This window comes from Mirounga leonina, unplaced genomic scaffold (assembly GCF_011800145.1).
Source record: "Mirounga leonina isolate KUSES-001 unplaced genomic scaffold, KU_Mleo_1.0 Mir_101283, whole genome shotgun sequence".
Classification (NCBI taxonomy): Eukaryota; Metazoa; Chordata; class Mammalia; order Carnivora; family Phocidae; genus Mirounga; species Mirounga leonina.
This window is the reverse complement of record NW_023270096.1, coordinates 2,755,092-2,780,960: the sequence shown is the minus strand read 5'-3', so window position 1 is coordinate 2,780,960 and position 25,869 is coordinate 2,755,092. Positions and strand designations below refer to the sequence as shown.

The window sequence follows — 25,869 nt, the reverse complement described above, 5'->3', positions numbered from 1 at the left end:
TACCAACTCTTGACTTCAATAAAGACAGCCAATAAAAAAAGAGCTAATTAAAAAAACTCTGATGACATTCCCTGAAATTTTAGATGGTTTTATGTTTTAACAAATTAAGAGTGGTGATAAGAGGACATTAGCAGCTTTTCTCGAGTCTCTTTGTTAACAATAACTTGAGCCTGCAGCCACAACAGGGGCCACAGCCAAGTTTTAACCAGCAGACCAGCAAGCCAGTATTTTACACAATGGATGACATTTCTGAAAGCAGAGACAGAGACAAACCCAGAGTCACACATGTATTCCAACAAACAAGTTTCTGCCATTTTTAATTGTATTTAGAGCAACAAAAGATTCCAAGATTACAAAAAGAAGAACACAGCACTAGCGCTTGGGGCTGGTCCTGCTACCCAGTGGAGGCCAAGTGCCGCTGTAAGAACTGAAGCCCCATCAAAAGAACTTCCAAGCAAAATTAATGTTTTTTTTTTTTTTTTTAAATCTTTATATGATGCTTTCTTCTTTTTTCCCTCAACATTGAAAGTTAATTCTTACATCTGGTTACATTGTCTGCTCCTTCTTGCTGCCAAATTAATCTCAAGGACAGCACAAGAATGTCACATCTGAGGCACTCCCTAATCAACGTTCCAGTCTAGGGGAAAGCAGAAAGGTGTCACTGAATGGTGAGGGGACTCTTTTTTTTTTTTTTTTTTTTAGCCTGGGTTATCCCAATGGTGGCTACTCTCAGCACCTGAGTGGCTTATGGAATAGGACAATCCCACAGGCACTTCACTGCAGGACAGTTAGCACCAAGGGCTAAGGATGGGAAAGACTGCAGGCCTGGCCTGCCTGCAATGCAGGGAACAGAGTCCCAAAAGGTAAAACAGCAGCCAGGGAGGGGGGCCACCGGAGAAGCAGCAACATTTTAGGAATTTCTTTCTGTTGGGATACATATGTGTTTCAGTCTTTGGTGGCCAGTGGAATCTGCAGCCATATGACAGACAGCCTCATGAATTAGTGCATGTGGAGACTGTTTTAGGCTACAGGGGCTACTCAGTCCATAGCTCCTCATTTAATTTTATAGAAGGCTAAGAGACAGGTGAGGTAAGGAAAGGGATCAGCACCCCCACTATACTGAATTGGGGTTGGTAACCAATCAATGCATATTATTTTTTGGCTTAATCGAATGGGGATAAATCAAAACTGCATCAAAGGCCGTTTTTCCCTTTAAAAGTCTACCTGCCAAATTGAAATACTTATCACTAATTTCTGGGTGCAGGAACATTCCAAATTGTTACCTCAGCCTAAGCATCTGAAGAGGAGGAGTGACTAATGTGGAATTTTCTGCCTTCACCTAGAAATGGTTTAAGGTTGGGAGGCTCTGGGCAGCAGACCCCAGTGTCAATTTCTTAATTGAAGAAAAACATCCCTACCCAAGGGCAGAGATGGACCTGCATCTACAGAGATACAACTTCTAGTACACTGACAATTTTTTGACAGATAAAAACACATTTTCATTGTTGAAATCTTTACAGAACATATCCAAAACCAAAATTAGAGCACACAAGACACCCAGTAGCAAGAGCACCTCAATCGTAGGTGAGTGGATTGTGTAAAAGATGGAGCACTTGCTCCAGGTTCCCAAGTGCAGGAAACTGCCCTTTTCTCACAAGGATGGTGAAGAACAAAGAATGTTTCTCCTTCTTCCAACGCTCAGGTCCCATCAGGGGTCCATCAGTTAATCATTTGGGTGGGCCTTTGGCCCCAAGTCTGGGCCTTCTCTGTGGGAAATCCCAGTTGATTCCAATGAGTCTTCACCACCCTTTAAACATTCATCTGTCTTGGGCTAGTAAAGTGCAATACATCATGTACCCTATTCTTTTCCCCCTCTGCTCCTCTGTTAGGCCTGTGGGTAAGGCCCCAATAGAGGCAGAGATCTCTTCGTTATCTGATCAACCCACGTATCTTTTCCATTCTGAGAGAGCTTCCAAAATGTAACTGTAGCCTCTCTTACAAGTACAGGGTATCAGTTATGACCTGGAACCAAGTATAAAGGTGCAGAGAAAGATAAAGCTATCAGAACACATTATATCTATACATATATAATTCAATTTTGAAACATGGATACAAATACTCATTTACAATATATTTCAACCTTCTGCCTTAAACCCAAGAGAACTTTTTGTGCCGTCCAAAGTGGGCAGAAATGAGAATTTCTGCCTGCTGTCCCTCTAGTGCAAAATCGAGTCCTTTAAATGCTCCCCTTCTCATCAAGGGCTTCACATCTTCAGATACGCTAACACGGGCACTAGCAAACACAGTGGCCAAGACAGCTCCGTTTCCAACCATGCAACAATGGAGCTTTAAGAATTTGCTCAGCAACTACTAGAGAAAAGGAAAGCTAGTTTTGCTTATAAAATCACTTAGTGAAGGACCTATAAACCCAGTTTTTTCAAAATTATCTTCCACTTTTCTAAGCATTTATATTGTTGGGGGAAACACCCACCAAACTCTTACAAGTCAGTCAACAACAAAGTCCTGTAGTCTGTCTTTGGATAGTTGACCAAAGAGGCACTAATGCTTGTTCCCTCCCTGCTCTTAAATTTTGGTATCTTAGCAGATACAGTGTAATCTTTGGTTACATAATGTGATGCTTTCATCTGTCTTTAAAAAAAAAAACACACACACACACAAAAACAAACTGCTTTCAAAGATTTTCAAAGAGATTAGTGGTGAGAAACAGACCTGCCTATAAAAGGCAACAGGGGTAGAAACTTCCTTTTACAAGAAAATGCACATGCTAAATGACTTATTTTGACCCTAAGTTTGGGATTGAATCCTGTGCTTAAGCATTCCTGGTTCCCATGACCCCTTACAGGAGGTTGAGCACAAGACCACTCTTTTGGCCCAGTGCCCTCTCACCTGGGCAACTGGCACAAGATAATTAGTAGTCAGCCTCTTGTCTCCCCAGAGCCATGCAGGCATAGTTACAGGGCTGTCTGGAGAGAGTCTCATGAGGCGCAACCCTGGCACAGGGATGGAACGGGGTAGACGGGAGTGGCTTGGGCTTTTGAGCCCTGCAGAATTATCAAGAGAGAAAAGAGGGCAAGGCCAAGTCTGTGCTGTGGCTAATGAAACAAACACTTAGAAGCTACTTGAAGCTCAAAGTTAGGTCATCTGTGTAGTGTTACTATCACGTGAATGATGAAACTACTTTCTCTTAAAGTGCAAATAGAATACTTCTTGCTACATAGGCCTATATGGATTTAGAAGTAGCGTATGGACAGAGAGGGACTCTAGCATCAGCACATTGTTTCGCAACCTGGAATCACCTCAGCAACTATCCAAAGGACAGGGCAAAGCATTTTTTTCTTCTTTTTTAGTGCCAGTGAACATACATAAAAATATGTGTATTACCGATTTTCTTTTTCAAAGATATATGACAGAATCCTTCAGAAAATTCCATTCTCATGAGAAAAATAATGAACTCTCCAAGAACGATACTGTCTGTGGCACAGGAAAGCTATAGAACAAAGAACCCAACCCCTGTTTCAGCTCAGAGGCCAAGCCTGGGAGAGCTGCTCAGTGACCAAGAGCTGAAACTGCCACACGACTCTTTTCTTTGGCCACAGAGTCTGCGGCTCTGGCGGCTGTCTCCCGTGTAGCACAGATGGGGTCTTGTCCCTGGTGCTCCTTCGTTTTCTCTTCCTCGCTCCATCCCCATCGAGCACTGCAAGCCGCTTTAGAGACAGTTACCATGACTTGCCTGGTGAGTGATCCTCATCTTTCAGCTCACCAGGTCAGTGGATCGAGGTGGCCAAGGCTTCACGGGTGAGCCACAGTGTACCAACCACATCAACTGTTTGTACAGCAGAGCGCATGCCAAATGAGACTTCTGTCAGTTACACTGGCGAGCACATCAATGACCAAAAGAAAAAAAGAGAATCCCCCTTTTATCTGTAGGAGAACAAAGCCAAGCTAAAATCTCCTTCACTCACTGAAACCCCAGGGCGAAAACACTAGGCCTACAGCCTTGTTTAGGCCATTTTTCCCTAGTCTTGCCATTCAGAATTTCAGAGTAGTTTAGTTGTTGCTGTTTTTAATTTACACTGCTGTTTCACTGATTTTTGGCTTTTACAAATGCAAAACATATATATTCACAAAGACAAGAGTCACAATTGGGAAATCCATAAAGGTGAAAAATTTGGTAGTCAGAGAAATAAAAAGGAGAGCGTCTAGTATTTACAAGGAGAGATATTAGAATGATATAATCAAATCCATGTACCATAAAAGAGGAAAATAATTTTAAAACAGATGTAAAGGAGCTATTAAACTATAGCCTAGTGTAACTGAAAAGAGTGATGGATTTTTTTTTTTTTCTGTTTAAAACAGCCAGAAGTAATCTCGTGAGCTTACATAAGCCAAATGATGTCCTAATGAAGAAAACCAGGATTTGTCTATCCTACCCCAGAAAGAGAACCTGTCAGTTTTAGTTTTGTTCAGCAGTCTTGGATTGGTATATCACCCATCTTAGGTTCCCCTGTCCCTTGTTATTTAAAGAAGCTGTTTTGCAAGTTCATTTGGCTATTAATATCAGCACAGAAATCAGGGGAGGAAACCCATGTAGATAATAGCGTGTCACTCAGAAACTCTTCTCAATAAGTAGAGTGAACCAACTGAAATGGGCAGCTTGGTAACTGGCCCCTGATTTGTTGAATTTAGCAGATGAATGTAAGACCTAACTGAGGAGGCAGTTGCCAAGACAAGAAAGTAGGAGGACATTGCCCCTGAACTCAGGATTGGGGGACAAAGTCAGCAAAAGAGAGGTGTGCCAAAGGACCATATGAAACCAGTGTCCCAAGAGCACACCCTGAGTTCATGGATGGCAGCCCATTGGAGCCACGCAAACCAGACCTTTCCAAAGGAGGTCATGGTTCTGTAGTATAAATGTTTCAGCCTCCCTCTGGCTGAGAGGCAGCAACAAAGGTGGGGGGTCTGAGTGAGTATGGCCGATGTCAGAGCCCAGAATAAGCAGCAGAGGAGGATGATGGGTAAACCGACCAGATGGTGCCCATCTGGCTTTAGATTTTGCCTTTGAAGACTTTAATTTAGTAGTCAGTCTCCTCTTAGTTTCTTCTCTCTTCTTCCCATGACTTCTGCAGGTGGATATGCTGGGGGGCAAGGACAGCATTTACAGGGTTTCTGGTTCTAGTGCCTTCATTCTTCTCACCCTGGTAATTGAGTTTTCTCTTTAACTGTGACCCGCATAGCCCCATTAGCTGCTCTGAAGGAAGAAGTAGGTATTTCTTCACTTGGTGGGAAGGTATCATCTCTAGGGGACAAGGGCAAGATGTCTGGCTTGTCCAGTCCCATCGATGCCTTCTTTCCGGTTTGTCTAAGGGCTCCAGAGATCTGATAGTTGATGAACGACATTTGGTAAGAAGCCTTTGAGCCTACTGGCATCAAGACTGCTGGCTTGCTAGCCTTCTTGGTGGTAGCAGCTCTTAGCAGAGAGTCTGTGAACATGCCATTTAGGACAAACCTCACCACCATGGCTGTAATACAATCTGGTGAAGTCCAGGCCCACAAAACACTGAAGGGAGGGTAAGAGGGAGCTTGCAGCCACATGGAGTCAGGCAGAAAACATCGGGGTCTTTTAAAGGTAAGGGCAGAGAGTGATCAAATCTTCAGTGCCCTAAGCAGGAAAACGACCAACCCATCGATTCTTTTTCCTCTGACTCCAGCCCCAGCCTCTTCCCTGACCTACAAATGGGAAAGCAGACCTGGCTCTGGATAGGGCCTTCCAAAGGGTCAGATCTCTCCTTTCTTTCTTACTGGTCTGACTCTTCAGTGGAAGTGGCCAAGTTTTGGCTAAAGAGAACATTCAGTCCAAAGCTCTTAGAAAAGCTTACTGAAAGTCAATTTGAGGGTGGAGGCAGAGGGTGAGAGAGAAAAAGGATTGGCTGGAGGGGAGGCGTTCACATGCAGACACGTTTTCAAACAAGAAGCACATTTTCAGTACAATGAATTGCACTGCAGTTAAGCAGTCTAGCCGTCAGGGGCCAAGGCTGTGGGCAGGTACTGGTGATCCATCTGTCCTCTTTGTCCTCTCTTAAATCTGTCTCCCCCCTCCTAACTCATCTATGCGGTCATCCTGCCCTCTAATGGCAATAGCCATTGGCAGAAAATAAAGTCTCCCCAGGAGGCTGAACTTGGAAAAAAAAAAAAAAAAAAGCAGTGACTCCCCATGGGCTTGCAATTTTCACCTTATTCTAGTCACTGTTGGCCTCGTTGGGGGAATTCTGTTTTTCTATTTTTTTAAGCGGAAAAAACCCTACAGGATTTTTGGTTTTAGGAGGGTTGTTTGTTTTGTTTTTGTTTTTCCAGATACTCAGCTCCCTAAACTTCCCGTGGCATTAGGTGAGTAAACTTTTGTGTGGCTGGCACACAGTGCAGTGCTATAAACAAGCACAACTTGACACTGAGCCACATGAGGATCATCACAGATTTAAAGAAATACAACACCATTCAAAGCACAGATAAGAGCCATGGCAGGGAGCAGAGTCTGAAAGTGCCATGGGAGGGTCAGATAGGAAGGGAAAAAAGAGAAAGGAGGGAAAGGGGGGGGGGAGTGCAGCAAATAGAACTCAGGAACATCTTCATGACAGACTGTACATCAAAAGAGGAAATTCCCCAAGGCACTGCAGGGAAGTAGTGCAGAGTTATAACAAGCAGAAGATATCTGAAAAGGGGAGTGGAGTGGGGTGAGAAAATGGGGGCTTCCAAAGCTTCACTGCGTGTGGAAATAGATGGGCTTGACTTTCCCAGAAAGAATCTTGGGCACTTGCACAGAGATGATTTCTGCCATCATTTCTGGAAAGTCCACGCTCACCATGTGGGACTTGATTAGCAGGTCAAAAGTGAACTGATGCAGCTCTCGCGCAATCTGTAGGGGGAGCAATGAGAGGGAGAAAACAGGCTTGACCAGGAGTTGGCTTCCGTCAGGCTCTTCCCCCCACCTTTGATTTCTTCCTCCTTCCCTGTCCTTGGTCCTCCCTGTGGATGTGTGCATGTTCGCACACATGTACACTAAATGGTCTCCAGGGAGTTACTGAGGGATCCCAAGAGATCCCTTACACCATTGCAAGCTCTCTGACTCAGGACCTTGTGTTCCTCTTCCCCAGCACATGCACGTGAATGCACGCACACACCCACACACCCACCCCCCCCCCCACACACATTCTCTTCCTGCCTCTTTCACACACACACACATGATTGAAGGGAGAGGGGAAAAACATTCAGGTCTGTTTTGTCTGCCTGGAGAACTTATCTGCTCTAAGCCCTTTCCCTGAGTCCCAACTGCTCTGTTCTCAACTCCTCCACCTCTTTCACAACATCCAGGGGCAATGTGACCTGTGTTCCTTTCTTCTCCATTGCATTTTCTTCCTGGACCACACTCAAAGCCAGAGGTGGTGCCGGATCCTAGAGGAGCATATGATCACTTAGCTCTATCAACTTGCTTCTCCCTGACGAAGCACCCTCCATCATTTGCTTACAGGTTGCACAGAGTCCAGGAGCTTGGTGAGCTGGTAGAAGCGCCTCGAGCAGGATGTGGGATTTTTTCTCTTGCAAGCAATGATACGATCAAGTTCCTTGATGTAGTTCATTCGAAGTTCATCAAAGAATTTTTGATTTTTCAGCCCATCCACTGGAACTGATGTGGGATGAAGACAGAATGGGGAGGGGAAACATGCCCACAAAGGAGCATTAGACAAAGCATCAAGTTTTCTGACCACAAACTTGACCCCCACCCCCACAGGGAGGGAACCATCTACTTGGTTTCCTGTCAGTTGAAGTCTGTATGCCTGGGTCCTTCAGTCTGCCAGGAAGTTCTAGACAAAAGGCTAGTTGGACCCAATCTGAAGGGCATCGAGTAAACAAAATTTACTGAGCCTTTCCTTTTTCTAGTCTTCTCATCTACACATTTCTTAGAACCTGTGGTTTTATGTTGTCACTGTCCAGCTCTGATTTAGACAATTAAAATATATAGCTTCGAATATCAAATTTGACCTCCTTTTTCCCTCACGGAGGCTAAGATAACATTCTGCTTAGAAGAGACATTAAAGAAACATTACTTGGCTGCCTAATAAACCCTATCTGAGTTGCTCACACAGACCTCCTATTATTGGCAGAAGAGGAAATTCCTTCCAGAGGCAATTCCTTCTGCTCTGCAATAAATATAAGGTGGTCTGTGCCTGTTTCTATGATAGAAGCTATGGAAAAATTCAGAGACCTGCTATAGCCAGCTCCAAAAGCCTTGTTCCAAAGAGAGACTGGAGGTAGCTGGGGATCTAACAGAGGTTGAGTTCTAGCAAAGAAAACAGTCTGAGCCATGAAATTCATACCTGGTAGAAAAAAAGGATGCTAAAGGGAGAGTGGAGGAGGGAGGGTGAACGAAGAAGGGAAATGCCTAGGGGCTGGCTTCTCCCTGATAAATCTTTAATGGAAAAAGTAGCTCCCCTCTGAGCCCCTATTGACCCCAGGGGCATTTTTGTCTTTCCAGGCACTTACTAATGCTGAATAGCAGCAGTGCCTTCATGCACAAAAATTCTTGGGGGGTGATCTGAAGCCATCCAAATTCTTGAGAGAGGTGCCTCATTCGGACACACTGGCTGTACATCCGGGACTTGTGCATGCGGTACCTGCAGAGGAGACGGACGGAGAAAGGAAAGGAGTAAGGGAAGGCTTAACAATAAGCTCAGAGAGAATGTCTTTGGTTGCCCTGCCCTGCCCAGGTTCTCCAAGAAGAGCTCGTTGTTTCTCTTGCTGGTGCTTCATTGACAAGGAACAAGGTTCTTCTTCTTCTTTTTTTTCCCCCCAAATCCTGACATCCTGGTAACTACTCATCTTCCCTGGTCAGGATAGGGGTTAGCACATGGAATTTCCAGGTCCCCGTGCCCCTCCTGCTTCCTGAGGCAGAGACAGGAAAGCCTAACCAAATCAACACCATGGGCCAGGCTCATTTGTCTCCCTGACTACAGTTCTAATATCCCAGCTACAGCCAGAGCCAGAACCTGCCTCCCAGGCATCCCAACATGGAGTATTTCTAGGAGTTATGCTTTAGAAATCAACTCCTAACATAAGGACACCAGGATTTCCAAGTGACCACAGTAATTTATCCTGTCAATTCCCCTGTCTCTTGGCATAAATACCATTTCTTTTGCTAGAAAATTTGTCACTTAAAAAAAAAATCCAGGGAAGAAGATTCCCCACTGTCCCTTCACAAAGCGAGTTCCAATACTTATCAAATCAGCCAGGAAGTGTTTCCAAATGTCCAATCTAAATGTACCTTGAAGGGGAGCCTACTCCCTCATATAATGGTGGTTCCTTATCACAGTTCGGGAGTTGTAAACACATGTGAGCTGTTTTCACTATAGTGACTTGTCAACAGATCATCACATTATCGCCTATAAATTATATAGGGAAGTGGCCAAGGCTTGAACAGTTTCTAAGGGGTGAACAACCTCTCTGTTTTATGAGTGGCCATGGCAAGCGCAAGCCTCTAGGAAGATGCACCATCTTCCTGCTATTTGGTTTTCCTGGTTTTCAGCACTTCAGAAATCGTGTGTGTGTGTGTGTGAGAGAGAGAGAGAGAGAGAGAGAGAGAGAGAGAGAGAGAAACTGATTTTGTATCTTGTGGAGAAAGGAAAGGGCATTTAACACCCACTTAAGTGGTGAAGAAAAAGACCAAGATTAGGCTTGATGTTTGTGGTTTGACATTTTGGTCCCCAAACCACTAGCCTTGTCCATGGACTAAGCAGGCCTGGTACTGGTTGGGTGGAAGCCCAGCACCCTATCTCTGAAAGATCTTGGCTGCCCTAGAGAAAAAGGGAAGGGGGGCAGATGGTGTATTCAATTCAGGCTGGAGACCAGCTAGAAAGAGGAAGTGTTTAGACAGTATCACAAGTCAACTGACCAAAGCAGTGTTGCTCCAAGGTCTTTCACCCTAGAGAATTTTTGAGTAAGATCTGCTGACCCTTGGACCTGATCTGGCTCCAGGCTCTACTGTACTTCCAAGCCTCTGCTGATGATAACGCTGCAGTCTTTTTACCATTTGAAATCATGGTCCTGATGTGGAGGATTGATGTAACACTGCTGCAAGTCCCAGGGACAGAGAAATGTGGGGAAAAAAAAGAAGAAAAAAGGGAAGGCACGGGAAGGAATTCAGAGGGGAAGGGAACAAGAAGGAGAAAGGACAAAAAGAGTAGGGAGAGAGTTAATGGGAAGGAAAGGGAGAAGAGAGTGGAAGGCAGAAGACAAGGGGCAGGAATGGAATTCAGGAAGAGGGCAGAGATAGGTGAGAATAAGAGAGAGTGGTAACAGAAGAGATGAAAATTGGAAAACACTGAGCTCAGTGCTTGGCACATAGTAAGTGTTCAATAAATGACATGTAGGAAGGTGCCATTCTAATACTATTCACCATTCTACAGATGAGAAGACTGAGGTTCAGAGAAATTAGGTGATTTAGTCAAGGTCACACAGCTGGGGTCCAAGCCCATAACCCTCACAACATGTGTTCTCCACAAAGAGGGGAGGAGGAGAGAAGAAAGCAGGGCTGATGACAGGGCTTGGTGTCAGAGAGATCAGGAAATGGGCTGGCTCATAGTCCCTCTCTCTCTCTTTTTGGGCTTCAGTCTCCATATTAATATCTTGAGGAGGCTGGCAAAAACTAGTGGCTGGTACTGGAGTGTACTACCTCCCTAGTGGATGCCAGATATATGTGGGGGAAGTGTGGCCTGTTACAGTGACAGAGATCCTATTGGTATTTAGTGGGCTGGTGCCAGGCATGTTAAACATAAACATATTCCAATATGCAAGAATACCCTACACAATGCCAAATTATTCCTCTGTAAATGTCACCAGCATCCCTGTTGAGAAACATTGGTTTAGATGTTTCTAGGGACTCTAAGAGCTCTCACATGGTGGTTCCTACAAGAGGAAGGGGGGTGCTGTTGTTTCAGGAGCGCTGGGGCTTGATGGGTCTAGGACCCTGCCCGTGCTGGGAGTCCCATTGTGCCTTCTGAAGAGCTACATGGGAGTGGGCCAGAAAGCTGAGAAGGAGTGCCTCATTACTTCCACGGAGGCAGAAAAGGGAATGAGGATTTAGAAAACACCAATTATCATCTTGCAAAGATTCAAGGGTCTTAGGGCTCTGGATGGGGAGGGTGGTGCAGGTGCCCAGAGTGTTAATTCAATCACTGGAGGGCAGCAGGAGAGTAAGGGTGATACACAGGAGAGGGCTTTTAAAGGCCTGTCCCAGAAGATGGCATCTTAAGTAACTCTTTGGAGATCTTGAAACCATAAAGCAGGTTGTGCCAAAAGCCCAATGGTTATTCTTAGCTCCTGGCTACCAGGGTTAGCTGGGTTGGAAGAGGGCAGCTGGGGATACTCATTTTCCCCCATATGGCCTTGCTGTACTGGAAGGAACCAGTAGCCTGTACATTTTATTTTAAGGCTCTTCTGGGTTAGAGGGCTGGAGGGGAAGGAAGGTCAATTCCTGCCCTATCCAAAAGGATTCTCTGTGGTGAGACTAGCTCAAGGTCCTTGGGGAGATTTTTTTGGCCAGCTCCAGTCACATGCTATCGGGGGACCTCGAACAACAGACAGAGAGAAGATTATCACTATTAGGGAAAGAGGATCAGAAAGGTCCTTCTTTTTTATTTCTTGCCTATCATGGGCCAGGCATTTCACATCCATTAGCTCCCATTTTAGTCATCATAACAAACCATTTAAGAAAGTTATATTTTATTAACAGACAGGGAAATTGAAGGTCACAGAAGTCAAGTCTTGCCCAAAGACAGTGATTCAGGAAATTATAGAACAGAGATTTTAGTTGAGGTAAGTGTAATTCCAAAGTCTGAGCCCTTGGCCAAATTCATGAAGGATAAATAGAGCTGGTGGGCAGGACAAGGATTAATTAAATCTGTTTTTAGTTTTTATTTTTATTTATTATTTTTAAAAAATATTATTTTATTTAAATGCAGTTAATTAACATATAGTGTATTATTAATTTCAAAGGTAGAGTTTAGTGATTCATCAGTTGCATATAACACCCAGTGCTCATTCCACCATGTGCCCTCCTTAATGCCCATCACCCAGTTACCCTCATCCCCTACCCCACTTCCCTCCAGCAACCCTCAGTTTGTTCCTGTAGTTAAGAGTCTCTTATGGTTTGTCTTCCTCTCTGACTTCATCTTATTTTATTTTTCCCTCCCTTCCCCTATGATCCTCTGTTTTGTATACTGAATTCCATGCATGAGTGAAATCATATGATAACTGTCTTTCTCTAATTGACTTATTTTGGTTAGCATAATACCTTTTAGTTCCATCCATGCACTACTTGCAAATGGTAAGATTTCATTCTTCTTGATGGCTGAGTAATATTCCATTACACACACACACACACACACACACGCCACATCTTCTTTATCCATTCATCTGTCGATAGACATATGGGCTATTTCTTTTAAGATGTATTATTTATTTGAGAGAGAGACAGAGAGCACAAGTGGGGGTAGGGGCAGAGAGAGAGGGGAAGCAGACTCCTTGCTGAGCGTGGAGCCCAATGTGGGGCTGGCTAGGTCTCATGACCCTGAGATCATGACCTGAGCCAAAACCAAGAGTTGGACGCTTAACCAACTGAGCCACTCAGGCGCCACTTAAACCTGTTTTTAAAGAGAAGAGAAGTGGCTGGGCCAACGTCACATGGCCAGAGAGTGGTAGAACTGCTCCTCCCTGTCATTTACCACCATGAGGCAGTATAAGAGCTGAGAGTTATACAGACATACTTTGAATTCTGTCACCATCATGCCTTGGGTGAGCCACTTTATTTTGCTGAGCCTACTTTTACTCATGCATTAAAAAATATTACCTATAAAAAGGGGAAATCTCATTATCCTGAGGGCTCAATGAGAAAGTATCTAGACTTAGGAAGTATCTAGTATAGTCCTGGCACAGCAGAGCTGCTCGACAAATGGTGACTGGCAGTAGCCCTCAGTGGTAGCAAGGGGACCACAGGAACTTCAGCTCTCACAGCTAGTCTTTTTGCCCATTCCCTGTGTTGCTCAGAGTGAAGGAGAGGGATCTTGACATGAGGTGGAGAAAATCTACAGGACAGGTCAGAAACATGGCCAAAATACTAGGTCTTGGGTGGGAAAGGAATGGCTCCACACCAACCACCATCCCCCTCCACCGCCATTGCTTTCCACCAGGTGGCCTTTCGGCAGGGCAAAGGCACCTCAGGTTGGGGAGGCTGGCTGGAGCCTCTACTGCCTCACCTACAGGTCAAATGGGCTACCCCCTCCCCCACTGTTACTCCCATTATCATCATCACCGCTGACCAGGTCTGGCCAGGATGTTATGTTTATGTGAGTTCTGGGCCCACGGGGACTTACTCATTGAAAACCAGGTCAGGGGCGAAGTAGAGCATCCTGGAGTTGACATTGGTGAAGGACCGCCAGCCCATGGCAAACACCATAAGTCCCATCCAGGAGTACTGAATGACTGCCATCTGGTCATCCACGTGCAAGTTGCGGAAGCCTGAAGATGGGGCAGAGGCAGTGGTCAGACTGAGCGTTGATGGGCTGAATGAAGTCCCAGCCCTCTACTGGGCGGAGAACCTCTGGCACTCAGGCAGCTCCTGAGGAGCCCCAGGGACCATTAATGCTGAGGAGCAGGGGAAGAACAAACTATATGGTGGGGATAATATTCTTTGCTCTCCCTACTTCACTAAGCTACTCAAATGAGATGATGATGGAGGCCAAAAATGGTACTGTCATTTGGAAGAGAATAATAACCTAACACTGGCTGCTTACAATGGATGAACTCTTGTATGTTACTTACATTAACTCATTTAATCTTCACAGCAATCCAATAAAGTAGGTACTATTAGTAAGCCCATTCCATGAATCAGTAAACATGCATGACAGAAAGGTTAAAAACTTGTCCAAGATCATAAGGCTAGTAATTGGCAGACCACGTTCCAAAGCCAAGCGGCCTGACTCCAAAGCCTGTGCTCTTGCTTACTATGCTTTTCTGAAGATGCAGCGTAATAATCACTTCTCCTGTGTGAACAGCACTTTTCACTTTACAAAGATCTTTTCTAGCTATAATCTTAATTGTCCCTTCGAACAACCCTGGGAAATGGATATTATTACATATCGGCATACATTGGAATGCCTTTGATAGCCACTGCCTTCTCTACACCACCTTCAGGCTCCCTCTTTTTTCTCTGATCCTCTTTTGGACTCTCACTTCCTGTCCATTATTTTCTACTCAGCAAGTAACCTGGCTCTGCTAGTTTCCTACTCTGCCATTCCTGCCCTATTGCCATTATTCTACACAAACAAGTGCTTTATGGCCTGCCTCCTTAGACTGATTTCTTGCCACTTCTCATAATTTAGGTTCCAGTTATTCTAAAATGTTTAGTTTGCTGAACACACCATACTTTCTTAAGCCTCTGCATCTCTGCTCTCTCTGCACAGGCAGTTGCCTTCGCCTAGAATGCATTCCTCCCGCCCCAGGCTTTCCATCTGATAAATATCTACTCATCTTTCAAGTCTTCACTGAAAAGCTACTTCCTCTGTGAAGCCTTTTCCAACTCATCTAAGCAGAAGACTTAATGATTCTTCTTTTACCTTCTTACTGAATTTTGTGTAGCCCTACAAATTACAGCACTCATTACACAGTACTGGAATTTACTTACGTACCCTTATGTACACTTATGTACACATCTGTCTCCTCCACAAGACTTGTCGATTCCTGAAGACAGGAACCATCCCTTTTTTTCATCTTTTCCTCCCTAGTACATAGCACAGTTCAGATATTTGAGTACACGCCTTTGAAATATTAATTTAATATTTATTATATGTATTAATTTGATAGTAATTAAATGGAATAAGGACCCCCATTTTTTTTTCATTTTACAAAATGGGAATTAGATGATCTCCAAATTATCTCCCTTAGTCTGAGAGAACGGAGGCTCCTAGATGCTACTTCCATAATACCACACAGGTAGGACAGATGTAGCTATACACTTCTGGAAGTTTTGAGACAGTTGGATGTTTAGAGAATCACCTCAGGGCTCATCTCCTACCAGTACCCTATTTCTCTTTTCCCCAAAAGAGCCAGAATTATCTGTTTGTATTGCTATACATCATTAGGAATGCTTCCATGAATTTAGATAAAGCTTCTAACTTTCCTGTTGATCACCTAATTTAAGTCTCACAATAACCCTGGAGGGTAGACAATGTGACACTCATTTTGCCAACAAAGATTCTGAGGGCCAGACAAGTTAACCGACTTCCCCAAGGTCGTATAGTCTTTATGTGGCTGAACTGGGACTAGAACTTAGGTGTTCTAATTCTCTACTTCAGTGCTTTTCCCACTCTACTGCTGAAGGACACAGCCCAAGAACTACCAAGTGTGAGTGTTTCTTAACCATAGGCCCAGGTCTGAAGTCTACACTGTCTAGACACATTATTGTGCTTGGTTGGTCCTTGCCCACACAAAAACCCCATTTCGCTTTTCTTTTCTTTTAGGTCCAAAGCCTACCAGACATCAGGGACTGTAGAGTCCCCATATCACCACCTCTGCAGCTCAATGGACTGGCTGCAATCTTAGCTCCCAGGCCTGTGCCTCCCATCTTCACTGTAGTGATATGCTGACAGACTAGCTGAAGTCTCAGACCCCAGAGTATTTCCTGCCAGAAGTCATTCTGTAGCACAGAACTCCTGGTACTGACTCTTCCTAGTAGGACACAAAAAGCAGGGACCAAGCATGGAACACCTCTTGGGGAAAGGGCCTGGGAGCTTGAACCCTGAACCTCTGCAGTGGAAGCAAGGAAAGACTTGACTGCTTAGTTTGTGAATATGAGGGTGCCGAGGGGGAATGAGGATTAAACGATACAAGTACCAAGGAAGCTGTCAATACTGATGCTTTTTTCCTTCCTCGAGATGCCAGAGAACTAACAAAGAAGAGAAAAAAGGGAAAGCTTAGTTTGGCTGTAGTACTAATTGTAATAATACTAATGGTCCTGAGTGAGACTTGCTCAATCCTAATTACTGTGTCCACATCAACAACACAGCAGGCTAATTTTCCTATAGGTCTAATATGATCACAATACCTAACTCTGTTTTTTAATGCCCAGCCTTTGAAGTTGCCTGCCCAGTTAGCATGACTATTAAGTAAGGGATGACTTGAGCAAACAGTAGCTCCAGCCTACAGGTTTCCTTCAGCACACCTTCACTTAACACCTATTTGCCACTGTGTTAGGCTACTCTGGAGAAATAGAGAGGAGTCACTGTCAGGTTCTGAAACACACCAAACAGGTTAGGGAGCAGAGAAAGTTTCACTGAGATTCTGTTTTCTCGATAAAATTCAATCATATTTGCTTAGCAATCTGCAGTGGAAACCTGTAGTCCCCTATCTAGTCTGGGAGGACGTGTCCAAAGAAAGGCCAGCTGGGAAATCTTTAGTGCTATAGTGCATCTGACAGCTAAGGTCTTCACATAAGATAAAGCATCCCTGGGACCCAGGCATGAGCTTCTAAAGCAAGGCTGGTGGCAGCTTAAATTGACTTTGGTGAAAGCAGTGGCTTGGCATTCCCGCCTCATAATAATGACCCATCATTTACACAGCATCTACTGTGGTTTCAGCTACTGTGCTAGGTCCTCTTTCGACATGATCTCAATGTTACTAACAATTAGCAAGTCAGTGACTGTTGTACCCCCTCTACAAATGAGAAACCAGAAGCACATGCAAACATGTGATTTGCTCAAAGTCACACAGCTAGTGTTTAGCTGAGATTCCAAACCAGAAGCAACTGATGATAAATGTACTTGTATACAACCTACTCACCCACCCTCAATTGACAGTTGTTACATGTTAATGTCCAGGTACTATACTAGGTGATTTACATATATCATCACCATCACAGAAAACTTATAACAAAATTTATTGGAGTAGATGCCTAGCACAGTGGCTCGCACAGGACAGGAACTCAATCTGCTGGATGAGCAAATAACTTGAACTAGCAGGTAATTACTGATGATATGAATAACAGTTCTTATGAGTGTGGCAATTGGCTTTCTTTCGAAGCTGTCACTTTAAATGACTCAGGATTGGAAATCATCTCCTTGGATGAGCTAGATGGTGAACTGACACTGACTTGCAGACTTGTTAACGTAAAGAGACGGCTTCCCATTCTGGAGGTTGAGCTGAACAAAGCCAGTGACTGCCGGTCATACAAATTCTGCCATAATGATTTGCACTAGGTTATTGTTAAGACCACCAAATTAGAAATCAGACAATGTAAGCCCAAATTCTGGCTCCATTTGTTAAATGACCAAATGGAACAAGTTAGTTAACCTCTCTGAGCCTTGTCATTTGAAATGGAAGTAATAGCTCCTCTGAATAACAGGACTGCTGTGAGGATTAAGTGTAATCACATCTTTGAAAAGGTTCTCTATCCCATAAAATAGGATAATTTAAGTGGTTGGCAACAACTAGGAAAGATTAAGCTGATTCTCTGTTATACACGACATCAAGACATCCAGCCGAATAAGTAATAAAAATTCAAGCAACTTTCTCTTTTATTCTTTTTTGTATTTTTTTTTCCCCTTTGTGAACCCTCTGTTTTGTCACAGTGCATACACAACCAGAGTCCTCAGGCTTTCTTCCCAGTGATCTTACTGGCTAGTCGACCTCAGCTTCTCAAACGAGGAAGGTGTTAGGATGGTCTGGTGGCTATGGCTGGGCCTTGTGAGTTAGAAAGACAGAGGCTTGATAGCCAACATACAATGTCTTCGAAGGCAACAAGATCATATTATGACCCAAGTGGGCTTGGATGAGGTTTTGGCCCCTCACTGTAAATCCCAGGGCTCCAGAACTACAGGGATACCACACAGACACATCCCACAGTAGAGTGGGATGAGGAGGGGATTTGGAATCAGGAGGGGACCTGGGCTCAAGTTCCGGCCCTGCTACTTTCAGACTGTGTAACTGTAGGCCAAGCACCTGACTTCTTAGAGCTTTAGTGGCTTTATCTGTTAAATGGGAAAAAGAATCCCTGCTTTATAGGACTGTTAGGAAGATGAAATCAGGTAATACAAAGGAAACTGCTGTGTTCACTATAAATTTCCTTCCGAATGGCAGTTTTTCTTAGAAGGCAGGTTAATCTTTGACTCCATAACAGGTTTAGGTTGTTGATGTTTCAAAACAATCTTTGAGTCATAGAACTTTAGTATTAAGACAACCCTTAAAGAATTTATGCTTCACTTGTTTCCAAACTGTGTTCCTTGGAGCCCTAAGATTCTGCAAGAGTGACTTGAGGCTTCTCTCAGGGTGGTGAGGGAGAGGCACTGGCTTTAAATCAACCAGCTCCACTTGGATCTGTATACAATGCTTTTAAGAAGTAAAGAGTTGGGCTGATAAAGGAAAGGTTGGGAATCCTTGGACAGAGGAGCTCTGAGGCTTCTTCAACCTCTAATATGTTAATAATCAGACCTGTTCAAACATCAGATGGCCTAGGGAGAGAGTGAGTTCCCCATCACTGGTGGTAACCAAGCAGAAGTTAGACAAACACTTTGTATTTCTTTCATTATCACCTAATATTACCTCCTACTATAATTCCTAGGGCAGTTTAAAGAGCACTAAGTGTTCCTTGAAGCACAATTTGACAACCATCCATTTAGTCCAAACTACTCCTCACACAGCATAGATGAAGAAACTGAGACCCAGAAAGGGAAGGGATCACACAACGAGTTACCAGCAGAGCTAAGACTAGAACCTAAGTATTCTGACGCCCAACTCTTTCTTTCCACCATACCGTATTATAAGAGTTCCCATGGTTTGCCTCCTGCGGGTAATACTGAAGACAGTCAGGCTCAAGACAATCTCTGCGGGTAAGCCGGTGTGTGCACATGTACAAGAGTGTCTTAAGGCATATAAGGGTATGTCCATGTGATCTGTGATTATGGGGAAATTTGCTATGTCTGTAGGTTGAACATGCAAACGTGACCGCTGTGTGCTGACGTGAGGAACATGGGATACTCTATAATGCTGCTCTTCTCCTTGATTTAGGAGTTTCCTTATTTTTCAAGTGGGAATTATACCAATCTCTACCCTCCATAGGGCTATGATGAGGACTGCATGAGTTAAGACATGGTGCTGGCCCACAGGAGCAATTCACTAAATATGATCTCCCTTATCCCATGCCCCCTCTTCCCATTTCCTTACCAGGCAAGGCCTTGGCCCACTTGACCACATGTACAAGCTGTCTTTCGCCCAACTCATTAAGGCTAGAGAGCAAGGCTGCAAAGGAGTCAGGTTGGTTGTTGTCATGTCCAGCACACACCACGCCTGGCTCGATGGCTTCAAGGACATTCAGAAAGATGGGCTGACACTCATAGCCTTCAATGTGTGACACCGTCAGCTTCTGGGGTGGCTCCTCAGTGGGGCTGGTGGCATTGGAAGCCTCCCCTTCCTCTTGTAGTTTCAGATTACCAAGTTTCTTCAGCTTCCGGGCTATAGGGAAGGAAAGGAAACCTTGGATTTATTATCGACGACAAAAACACACCAACTCAGCTACCCCGTTAGAAAAGTTGCCTAAGCTAAGATACTAGGGATATTCATTCTGCCTGGTCACAGAATCTAAACTCCTTAAGGACAAGTGCTCAGTTTAAACACTGGTTGAATGAGTGAGTTATCATTTCAAATCCCTACTAAACCCATACCTTCATATCTTGCTTTCTCTTCAATCCCACACTGGATTTAATAAATGGGAATTTTCTGGTGTTACAGCGTTTTCTACTGAACACTATACAGCCTCAGATATTGTCAGACATTATGCCCATAGTTGAACATACACTGTAACACACATAGTGAGTTTTTTTCTTTAGCAAAGGGCAGATTGAGGAACTAAAGGGCTGAAATCCCCAGTATTATCAAAGGAGTAACAGAATATCCCTGACTCTATCAGTCTGTGAAATGGGACCCATTCTGAGAAGCAGCCTTTGGAAAGGATGATAGAAACAGCTTCTTTTGAAACAACAATAATCCCAAACTTGAGCCTTAAGAAACATCCTCTACCCCCCGCCCGCCCCGCCCTGCACCGTGCTTGCACACACACAGTTTAGAGGTACTTGGGCATCCTGATATTTACTAGTGTTCATATTGGCAGAAATAGAAATAACTGGGGAGGTCATAACTTTGAGGCCTAGCAAAGGCAGTTGCACCGGAGAGAACCCTAAACCACTTTATCTCTAATCCCTTCAAAGTAATAATAAATAAAAAATAAAACAAAGAGATAAGTTGATTGCTCAATTTAAATGGATAAATGCAACAAAACCTGTTGCTGATATGTTTCTGGATCCTATAGAAAAAGATACTTATCTGGAACTGACTTTCAGCTCTAATTAGAAAAATAAGTCCTGCAAACTCCAGTCATAGTGCAACTCAGTAAGTCAACGCAAGAATGGATCACATGTTTAGATCAACAACCAGGAGAGAGAAGGAGAAAATGGTGAGGTTGGTGGTGTAAGAGAAGTACAGAGTACTCAGAGTACTCTGGAAAATCAGCCCAGAGTGCAAGATGACATTGTCCAGCAGCCATTTCTGCAGGGCTTGGACAGTCAGTGATAAGGAGATATGCACACACACAGTCAACTCCCACCTCCCACCTTCCACCAAGGGCACAGGATGGAAGGTATGGGCCCATCTTCTCCCAGATTTAGAGGCCTGGCCTCCAAAATGTCTTGGCATCTGGTGAACCCATGGCTGACATGACTTCTTGTAGGCAGCTCCACAGACTGGCCATGCCTACTGGGTCTGTTCCTTTGGTACAGTTTCTAGAGGGAGACCCCATCTTTCTCATCACTAGCAGTTTCTGGCCTTGAGCTCAGGAGCTGACAGACCACATGGTCCCCCATTCCAACCTGAAAGAGGACAGAGATGTAATTAGCCCTCTGCCTGAGGGCTAACTAAGAAAAATGAGGGTGACTATTTTTTCAGGGTCTTCTACATGCCTCAGTCTATGAACACATTACATCATTTAACTCCACAATGATTTTAGGAGATTAGGAATATTTCCTATCCCTGTTTTACAAGTGAATAAACTCAGGAAACACAGCTATCAAAGAAAGAGAACCCTGGGGCACCTGGGTGGCTCAGTCGGTTAAACACCTATCTGCCTTCAGCTCAGGTCATGATCCCAGGGTCCTGGGATAGAGCCCCCCTTTTACTTCTCCCTCTGCCGGCCAGTCCCCCTGCTTGTGTTTTCTCTCGCTCTCTGTCAAATAAATAGAGTCTTTTTAAAAAAAGAAAGAAAGAGAACCCAATAATCTGAACCTGGTCTGCTGACTACAAAGGTTATGTTCTTTCTACTATATATAACATGCTGCCTCCTCAAGGTCTCTGAAGCTCCGAACCCTACTTCTAGCCGAACAGTGGAGTTGAGGAGTGGGGCTGGGGTTATATCCTCCCAGATTTCCATCCTCACCCTTGACTCCAAACTTCAGGAACTAGCATCAAATCCAGAACACAAGAGGCAGGAAACTATGAAAATACTCTAGTCACGTGCCCAAAGTAAAACCAGGCTTGGAGCACTGTAGTGGCCTAAAAATTCACAGCATGACAAAGTAGGAAGGGCCTTTAGATATCATCTCATCCAAAGGCCACAGATTCGATATACCTTCAGAGTCTACACAGGTAATGCAGTGGTATGTGTGTGTGTGCGCGTGCATGCGTGTGTAGGGGAATGGGAGGCACTCTGGTGAACTGGAGTAAACGACTACTGGCCGTCCTGCCCTTGCCATGCACATGCATGTGGACACCCACATACACAAAACCCTAGAAGGCATTCATGTAATATTTAAAAAATTTTCCTGGAACTCATCTGTATTCCAAAGTTAAATTCAGTCCTTAGCTACCATTTTGGGACTTTTGACCTTAATCCAACATTTCGCGTCAAAGCTGGGGAGGCTGAAGCCAGAAAGAGTGAGGTCACCTAGTGGTAGAGCTAAGACTAAAACCCGGGCTTTTATTCCTAATCCAGAGTTCCCTGTGCCACACTGGCTCTCCTTTTGGCTAACCCGATTCTACTCTATCACAGCACTTACCTCTCTGAGCTCCTTCTAGGTATGCCCTGTCCAACACAGTAGCGGCTCTCCACATGTGGCTACTTAAATTGAAATTAATTAAAATTAAAGAAAATGAAAATAGAATTCCTTAGTCTCACTAGCCACATTTCAAGTGCTCAACAATACAGATATAGAATATTTCCATCATCTCAGAAAGTTCTATGGAATAATGCTGTGAACTTAGACTGTTCTCTGGGGCAGCTGTCTCATTTGTTATGCCCTACTCATGCTATTGATAAAGAAGAAAATAATCTAAATAAATTTTATACAGATGAATCCTTGGGCTTTTCTCAAAGGTATGGGGACAAAGCAATTGGTGCTGGTGCAATCAGTGAGGTACACTCTGTCACCTCGACTCTCCCACCAATGACTCAGATCTCAGTGGGGTGATGACTCGTGGACCTAAGCAAACTCATTATAGGCAAGATCAATATGTGCAGAGACTGTGGGGAGAGTCCATCAACATGAAATAATTCCCCTTTTCTGCACAGTGCTCATGAGAACTTGGCTGGTATTTTCACATCCTCCTCCTCTAGACTTATATGGTATCTGCTTGAGGAAAAGAAGCTGCATTCCCACTTGCGTCTAGGACCTGGGTAATGTGCTGTCCCTGCAGCCACAGTGGCCCAAGCTGCACCAGGTGTTCTGGCCTCTCTGCCTGAAGAGGGTGACTGTACTGGACATAATTGAAATCAGATTCCATTCATTCTGCCAGGGGATCCTCTGTTCTCTTTCTGCAGCAGAGGCCAGCATGTTGCTAGACGACTTGGAATGCTGGACAATGAGGCTTGCTAGTCTCAGCTGTTACTCAATGCCCAAGGCCTTGTTTTCTTCCATGAAGGCCACCCCCACAGCCCTCCTTCCTCCTGCACCTGAGCCCCGGAGTCAGCTCTAACTCTTTCATGTGAGGTACAGGCCTGCCAGCCCCCGCTATAGGAGAGACCCATTGGTTTACTTACACTGAGAAGCCAGGAGAAAAGGGACAGTAAAGGTGGATAATCTAACAGTGTTTTAGTTGCTTTGCATCTCTTCCCCGTCTTTCAGTCTCAGATCAGTGACAACAAAAGGGCACTGGCAAGTTACTTCCTTGTCCCTACCAGCTCTTTAAGGGATTGGAGCACCTGACATGATGTCTGGATCCTGCTGCCTGGATCCTTTGGAGAACTCACTTTTCAGCCTGGTGGCATTAGACCCCTGTGAGGGCTCTCTATAGCACCAGAGACAGATTTTTCAATTCAGTTTCCATGGCCCATCCCCAAGGAGAGGTAGATGCGATTTATATGTAGCTTCTGTAGCCACTGTGACCTTTAGGTACTGTTCCAGCCTCATTCCTTGCCGCCTCAAGATAGAGGCCTTCTCATCCCTGGGTAGGGAAGAGGCAGGTGAGGTGAAGTTCCACAAGTTTTAGAAAACTTGGATCACTCTCCCTAAGGTCAAGGATATTTCTCTTCTCCATAAACTTTGGAGCACACAAGAATCACTTTCTGTTGTAGGTGGACTTCTGAGATGGCACCCAAGCGTCCTAATCCCTGGTTGCTCACAATCTTCTTCCAGTTATTTAGTCAAACACTAATCTACCTGTGGTTGTGGAAGGGCTGGATAGATGTAATTAAGGTCATAATTCAACTGAATTTTAAGGCTGGTTATCCTCGACAGGCCTGGCCTAATCAGATGAAGCCTTAAAAGGGACAAAGCTCTTTCTGGAAAGACATCTGTGGAGTCCAGGGAATTCAACGTAAGGAAGATTCTCTGTTGCTGGCTTTGAAGGTGGAGGGATCAATACGCCAAGAAACGAGAACAGCCTCTAGGAGCTGAGAGCAGCCTCTGGACGGCAGCCAGAAAGGAAATGGGAACCTTAATCCTACAAATGCAAGGAACTGAATCCTGTCATAATCACATGAACTTGGATGAGAACCCTGAGCTCCAGATTAAAATGCAGGCTGGCCAACACCTTGATTTCATACTTGTGAAACTCTGAGCTGAGAACAGCCTGTCAGGCTGTGTCAGACTTTTGACTTATAGAACTGTGAACTGATAAATAGGTACTGTTTGAAGCTGCTAAGTTTGTGGTCATTTGTTATGCAGCAATAAAAAACTAATACACTTTCCTTACAGAAGTGTGGTATAGGGCAAGATAATAGGCTTCAGAGTCAGACGGTCTTGAGTTCAAATCCCAGCTCTGGCAATTACTAGCTTTGTAAGTTCGAACTCCTTGCTCTCTCAGCTTTTCTGAGATTCAGTTTCCTCATTTGTAAAATGGGAGTACCACCACCTAGTTCTTAGGACACTTATGAGAACTGAATGAGAGAGAATGCCTGGCCCATAACGAGCCCTCCGAAATGACTCCTTTACTCTCCGTTCATTTCTAAAGAGCTGGGAGTGAATGGTCTGCGGGCGACCTAACTCAGGCACGGGGAAGAAGGAACACAGCAGGATTAAGAGAACCAGATATAGCAGAGAAGGGAAGAGTAACACATTATAAAATGAAAAACAGCAACGGAGTTTCTTCTGCACATAACTGCTTGTAAGACTGAAGTCAGATCTTAAGTGTAATTCTAAATGCTAAGGCAACATGAAGACATGTTCAGTGCAGGGCTGCAAATTCTTTGTGAAAGCCAGACTAGGCCATACTCATATGCGTGTATTTGAGTATGTGTGGGTGTGTAGCTGCTTCTATCTTATGGTGCTTAAATAAAGGGGTCATGAACTCAAATATCTTCACTAGTCAGGCAGATATGTAAATGAGTAAAAGAGCCTAGTGCACAAAAATAGGGTAGGCTGGGGAAAGTGAAAGTAATTGATGCCCTGCCTAGGGGCGGTCTATGTCAATTTTCTAAACAAAGACTGCGCTGGGCAAACAGAATTTTGTAAGTGAATATCGGCCTGGGGAAAGCCAGTGTGTGGCCTCTGGCTTCCATCACGCCAGCCATCTTTTCATCCACTGGGGCTGCAGTCTGAGGATCTCCCTGTACAACTTTAGGCTTAGAAGATCAGATGAACACTGGATTCCGATTCAGGGGAGCTCACTATATGACCTTGAGCACATCCTTTTCCTCCTTTTGCACTTGGTTTTCTCATATATGTATAAAAGGCAATAGTTAAGAGCAGAGCATTTGGATCCAGACCATCTGTCGTAAGCCTGGCTCGACGCTTACTAGCTGTGTGACTTTGGACAAGACCTAGCCTCTCTGTACCTCAATTTCCTCATCTGTAAAGTGGGAGATATTATTAATACCTAAATAATAAAGTTTTTAATGAGGAATATGTAGTTACTGTGGTGGCACCTGTGAGTGGAGGGACGATTCTACACCACCAGAAGGACTCTCCAAGACTGAAGCATGATGAAAAAAAAAAAATACACTAAACTTAAGGAGGCACAATGCAATGATGACATCAAAGTTCTAAAATGTTATTTGCAATAAAGGACTTTTTATTACTGTGGTGGTGAATTCAGAGTCTTACGGGATATGTGACCTTGAACATATCCCTTGACGTCTCCTGCACCTCCATTTTCTCATCTATATATTGGCTCCAATCTGACCTGACTACTGCATAGAACTATTATTAGGAGGAAATGAAATGATCTCAGTGAAAGTGCTCTGAATCTGGTAAAAGTGTATGCCGTTGGGCAGGCTATGACGTTTTCCAATAATGGATCTTCAGTTAGAAAACATTCTGAAGAACTGCC

The 25,869-nt window shown here is 44.3% G+C and overlaps 1 protein-coding gene across 1 annotated transcript in view; it reads right to left on the bottom strand.

The window, feature by feature from the left end:
* Nucleotides 1-286: 286 nt before the first annotated feature.
* AR (androgen receptor) overlaps nucleotides 287-25,869 on the bottom strand; it is a 184,037-nt gene continuing 158,454 nt past the window's right edge. The window contains exons 5-9 of the mRNA XM_035012622.1: nucleotides 19,282-19,569; nucleotides 13,440-13,584; nucleotides 8,557-8,687; nucleotides 7,542-7,699; nucleotides 287-6,931 (exon numbers count right to left, since the gene is read on the bottom strand). Coding sequence (XP_034868513.1) covers nucleotides 6,776-6,931; nucleotides 7,542-7,699; nucleotides 8,557-8,687; nucleotides 13,440-13,584; nucleotides 19,282-19,569 — 878 coding nt within the window. The 3' untranslated portion in view covers nucleotides 287-6,775. The remainder of the gene's footprint in view (nucleotides 6,932-7,541; nucleotides 7,700-8,556; nucleotides 8,688-13,439; nucleotides 13,585-19,281; nucleotides 19,570-25,869) is intronic.